The 5698-nt window shown below is 52.4% G+C and overlaps 1 protein-coding gene across 1 annotated transcript; it reads left to right on the top strand.

Moving 5' to 3' along the window:
- Window positions 1-3298: 3298 nt before the first annotated feature.
- On the top strand, window positions 3299-3805 carry LOC139536751 (uncharacterized). The gene has a single exon (XM_071337345.1). The coding sequence runs from the start codon at window positions 3299-3301 to the stop codon at window positions 3803-3805; it is 507 nt and encodes a 168-aa protein (XP_071193446.1).
- Window positions 3806-5698: the final 1893 nt, after the last annotated feature.

The raw sequence follows: 5698 nt of genomic DNA, 5'->3' as shown, positions 1-5698 counted from the left end.
GGTGGTCTGGTGGTCTCTGTATGGGTAGTAGTTCTACTGTCTGGTGGTCTCTGTATGGGTAGTAGATCTACTGTCTGGAGGTATCTGTATGGGTAGTAGTTCTACTGTCTAGAGGTCTGGTGGTCTCTGTATGGGTAGTAGTTCTACTGTATAGAGGTCTCTGTATGGGTAGTAGTTCTACTGTCTGGAGGTCTCTGTATGGGTAGTAGTTCTACTGTCTGGTGGTCTCTGTATGGGTAGTAGTTCTACTGTATAGAGGTCTCTGTATGGGTAGTAGTTCTACTGTATAGAGGTCTCTGTATGGGTAGTAGATCTACTGTCTGGTGGTCTCTGTATGGGTAGTAGTTCTACTGTATAGAGGTCTCTGTATGGGTAGTAGTTCTACTGTCTAGAGGTCTCTGTATGGGTAGTAGTTCCACTGTCTGGAGGTCTCTGTATGGGTAGTAGATCTACTGTCTGGAGGTCTCTGTATGGGTAGTAGTTCTACTGTCTGGTGGTCTCTGTATGGGTAGTAGTTCTACTGTCTGGTGGTCTCTGTATGGGTAGTAGATCTACTGTCTGGTGGTCTCTGTATGGGTAGTAGCTCTACTGTCTGGTGGTCTCTGTATGGGTAGTAGTTCTACTGTCTGGTGGTCTCTGTATGGGTAGTAGATCTACTGTCTGGAGGTCTCTGTATGGGTAGTAGTTCTACTGTATAGAGGTCTCTGTATGGGTAGTAGTTCTACTGTCTGGAGGTCTCTGTATGGGTAGTAGTTCTACTGTCTGGAGGTCTCTGTATGGGTAGTAGTTCTACTGTATAGAGGTCTCTGTATGGGTAGTAGATCTACTGTCTGGAGGTCTCTGTATGGGTAGTAGTTCTACTGTCTAGAGGTCTCTGTATGGGTAGTAGTTCTACTGTCTGGAGGTCTCTGTATGGGTAGTAGTTCTACTGTCTGGAGGTCTCTGTATGGGTAGTAGATCTACTGTCTGGAGGTCTCTGTATGGGTAGTAGTTCTACTGTCTGGAGGTCTCTCTATGGGTAGTAGTTCTACTGTCTGGTGGTCTCTGTATGGGTAGTAGTTCTACTGTCTGGTGGTCTCTGTATGGGTAGTAGTTCTACTGTCTGGTGGTCTCTGTATGGGTAGTAATTCTACTGTCTAGAGGTCTCTGTATGGGTAGTAGTTCTACTGTCTAGAGGTCTCTGTATGGGTAGTAGTTCTACTGTCTGGTGGTCTCTGTATGGGTAGTAGTTCTACTGTCTGGAGGTCTCTGTATGGGTAGTAGTTCTACTGTCTGGTGGTCTCTGTATGGGTAGTAGTTCTACTGTCTGGAGGTCTCTGTATGGGTAGTAGTTCTACTGTCTAGAGGTCTCTGTATGGGTAGTAGTTCTAATGTCTGGAGGTCTCTGTATGGGTAGTAGTTCTACTGTCTGGAGGTCTCTGTATGGGTAGTAGATCTACTGTCTGGAGGTCTCTGTATGGGTAGTAGTTCTACTGTCTGGAGGTCTCTGTATGGGTAGTAGTTCTACTGTCTGGTGGTCTCTGTATGGGTAGTAGTTCTACTGTCTGGTGGTCTCTGTATGGGTAGTAGTTCTACTGTCTGGTGGTCTCTGTATGGGTAGTAATTCTACTGTCTAGAGGTCTCTGTATGGGTAGTAGTTCTACTGTCTAGAGGTCTCTGTATGGGTAGTAGTTCTACTGTCTGGTGGTCTCTGTATGGGTAGTAGTTCTACTGTCTGGAGGTCTCTGTATGGGTAGTAGTTCTACTGTCTGGTGGTCTCTGTATGGGTAGTAGTTCTACTGTCTGGAGGTCTCTGTATGGGTAGTAGTTCTACTGTCTGGAGGTCTCTGTATGGGTAGTAGTTCTACTGTCTAGAGGTCTCTGTATGGGTAGTAGTTCTACTGTCTGTAGTTCTCTGTATGGGTAGTAGTTCTACTGTCTGGAGGTCTCTGTATGGGTAGTAGTTCTACTGTCTAGAGGTCTCTGTATGGGTAGTAGTTCTACTGTCTGTAGTTCTCTGTATGGTAGAGTATAGCAGAAGGCTGGACAACTGAATTTACAGTCAATCTGAATATTGTCTTATGTCCCCTCTCTTTCCCTCACTCCCTTTTTCTCCCACTCTTTCCCTCTCTCACCCCTCCCCCTCTCCCTCTCCTCCTCTCTCTCCCTCTCCAGGAGAAGTAAACAGGAGTAGCTCTCGACATTTAGAGTGTTATTTGCCCCCAGGGGTCAGTGACACAACATTTCCACTCTCTGGATGTTTGTAGGACCCCCTTACGCACACCTCGTGTTTCCTCCTTCCCCGCCTCCCCTTGTTCTCTAGTCACCCCCCAGCTACAAGCAATGTCCCCTCCCAGTGCTCAAGACCACTAGCAGCAGAGCCAGGGGACATTGTGTACCCCTCTGAGGCAGAGGGTGAAGGGGACAAGCCCGGAATGGGAGGATTGTGGGAGGGAAAGAGAGAGGTCTTTCATGCGGTGTAGAGGAACAGAGTGTCTGTCTGTCTGTCTGTCTCTGTCTCTGTCTCTGTCTCTCTCTCTCTCTGTGTATCTCTCTCTCTTTCTCTCTCTCATGTTCACTGGTCCTCAAGGAAGTGAACAAACTGCTTTGTTTTAATCCCAGAGTTCTAAGGGGCGGATAGCAGCACATAGGGTCTCTTTGAGGAGATGGTACACACATAGTACCCCACACCATTACCCTCTACCTCTATCCATACTCTGTGAAATATCTTCATTTATGGTTTGGCAGTCAAGCCATTTCCTGTGAGCTTACAACCCCAGATATCCAGATTCCTACAGAGACACATAGGACTGGCTGTGTACCCTAGCCTGGAAGCTATTTATAACCTGCTAAGGGAGAGGGAGAGGGAGGGTTGGGGAGGGAGGGAGAGAGAGAGAGAGAGTGTGTGTGGGGGAGTGGAAGGTGGAAGGGAGGGAGGGTGAGAGGGGAGAAGACGAGTAGGGGAATTTCATTGGCTATGAATGGCAACAAACACACACACACACACACACACACACACACACACACACACACACACACACACACACACACACACACACACACACACACACACACACACACACACACACACACACACACACACACACACACACACACACACACACACACACACACACACACACACACACACAGTACTGCTCTTTCATGGTTTATGAAATGTTAATGTGTCTGCATCAGTGTGTTTCAACTGTAGTTTCTTACTAACTGATTTAGTATGGCTGGAATAACAACCACAACATGTCTCAATATGAGTTGTTGAGGCATTTCGAAGGTGCAGATCCTAATGTAAACACTGGAGATGTTGCATTTGACCTTCTGCCAACCTCCTCTGCCAGCCCCCTCTAACCAACCTCCTCTGCCAGCCCCCTCTGCCAGCCCCCTCTGCCAGCCTCCTCTGCCAGCCTCCTCTGCCAGCCCCCTCTGCCAGCCCCCTCTGCCAGCCTCCTCTAACCAGCCCCCTCTGCCAGTCTCCTCTGCCAGCCCCCTCTGCCAGCCCCCTCTGCCAGCCCCCTCTGCCAGCCCCCTCTGCCAGCCTCCTCTGCCAGCCCCCTCTGCCAGTCTCCTCTGCCAGTCTCCTCTGCCAGCCTCCTCTGCCAGCCTCCTCTACCAGTCTCCTCTGCCAACCTCCTCTGCCAGCCTCCTCTGCCAGCCCCCTCTAACCAACCTCCTCTGCCAGCCTCCTCTGCCAGCCTCCTCTAACCAACCTCCTCTACCAGTCTCCTCTGCCAGCCCCCTCTGCCAGCCTCCTCTGCCAGCCTCCTCTAACCAACCTCCTCTGCCAGCCCCCTCTGCCAGCCTCCTCTAACCAACCTCCTCTGCCAGTCTCCTCTGCCAGCCTCCTCTACCAGTCTCCTCTGCCAACCTCCTCTACCAGCCTCCTCTGCCAGCCTCCTCTAACCAACCTCCTCTGCCAGCCTCCTCTAACCAGCCTCCTCTGCCAGCCTCCTCTGCCAGCCTCCTCTGCCAGCCTCCTCTACCAGTCTCCTCTGCCAACCTCCTCTGCCAACCTCCTCTACCAGCCTCCTCTACCAGTCTCCTCTGCCAGCCTCCTCTACCAGTCTCCTCTACCAGTCTCCTCTGCCAGTCTCCTCTACCAGTCCCCTCTGCCAACCTCCTCTGCCAACCTCCTCTACCAGCCTCCTCTGCCAACCTCCTCTACCAGTCTCCTCTGCCAGCCTCCTCTGCCAACCTCCTCTACCAGTCTCCTCTGCCAGTCTCCTCTACCAGTCTCCTCTGCCAACCTCCTCTACCAGTCTCCTCTGCCAACCTCCTCTACCATCTCCTCTGCCAGTCTCCTCTGCCAACCTCCTCTGCCAGTCTCCTCTGCCAGCCTCCTCTGCCAACCTCCTCTACCAGTCTCCTCTGTCAGCCTCCTCTGCCAGCCTCCTCTACCAGTCTCCTCTGCCAACCTCCTCTGCCAACCTCCTCTACCAGTCTCCTCTGCCAGCCTCCTCTGCCAGTCTCCTCTGCCAACCTCCTCTGCCAACCTCCTCTGCCAGCCCCCTCTGCCAGCCCCCTCTGCCAGCCCCCTCTGCCAGCCTCCTCTGCCAGCCTCCTCTGCCAGCCTCCTCTGCCAGCCTCCTCTGCCAGCCTTCTCTTTTTCCATTTTGTAGGTCCCACCTGTGTTTGTGTGGGCAATGAGTGCCAGGCAAGTGGCAGTCTTTTTGGGGGGGCATAATCCCATCACATTATAACGTGTGTGCCTGTGTGTATAACCTGTGTGTCCGTCCCAGTCCCAGTCCCCGTGGCGTGACTCTGTGAGTCAGTGCCGCTAGCTCCTCCCGCTCTGACACGGCCCCCCCGACAACAACCAGGAACAACCACAACAACCTGAATCACAACCGGAAAATCAGATTGACTTTAAACGTACAAGTGGCGGTTGAATTGAATAGAATGGCCAAATCTCAAGAGAAAATGGCTCAAATCTGGAGAAGTGGATGTTGGAATAGGGATGTTGTGGGGGAGAGCCCAACAGTGGGGTTATGAGTCAGAGGATATTTCACTATGGAAGCTAATGTAACAGGAAACAAAGGGCTGTGAGACGTGGGTTTAACTCTGGACACATGAACGGTAGGATGTATACGAAGGGTACGGGGCAACAGAAGATGAACAGCAGAGGGGCTAATGGCTTTGGCGATGGGAAACGGGCTGATAAACCGGGGGAAGAGTTTGCGGGATTCCACCCAGGGGGGGGGGGGGGGCAGATCCCGGGTGGACAGCCATACCTTCTGACCTAGCCGATACCGGGGAGCCGGGGTCGGTTGGCGATCTGCTTGTCGTCGAAACCTGGAGATGGTCTTGAGGAGGGCCAACCGGGCTCTCCTCCAGGCACGATAACAGCAGCGGACAAACATCTGGGCAGAAGGTATGCCGACCTCATCTTTCTACCCCAGGGAACACTCAAAAGCTGATAGGCACGTGGCAGAGGAGGGAAGGATGTTGCGGGCGTATTCGACACACACAAGCTGCTGGCTCCAGGTGGTGGGGTTGGCAGAGACCAGGCAGTGCAGAGTAGTCTCTAAGTCCTGGTTGGCTCGCTTCGACTGGCCGTTGGACTGGGGGTGGAACCCGGAGGAAAGGCTGGCCGACAACCCAATGGGGGTGCAGAACGCCTTCCAGAACTGGGATGAGAAACGAGGACCCCGGTCGGAGACCATGTTTACTGGTAGACCATGGATCCGGAAGACATGCTGCACCA

The sequence above is a fragment of the Salvelinus alpinus genome, chromosome 13 (genome assembly GCF_045679555.1).
Source record: "Salvelinus alpinus chromosome 13, SLU_Salpinus.1, whole genome shotgun sequence".
Lineage (NCBI taxonomy): Eukaryota > Metazoa > Chordata > Actinopteri > Salmoniformes > Salmonidae > Salvelinus > Salvelinus alpinus.
Note: the sequence above shows the minus strand (reverse complement) of the source record. Positions and strands in the feature narration are given on the sequence as shown.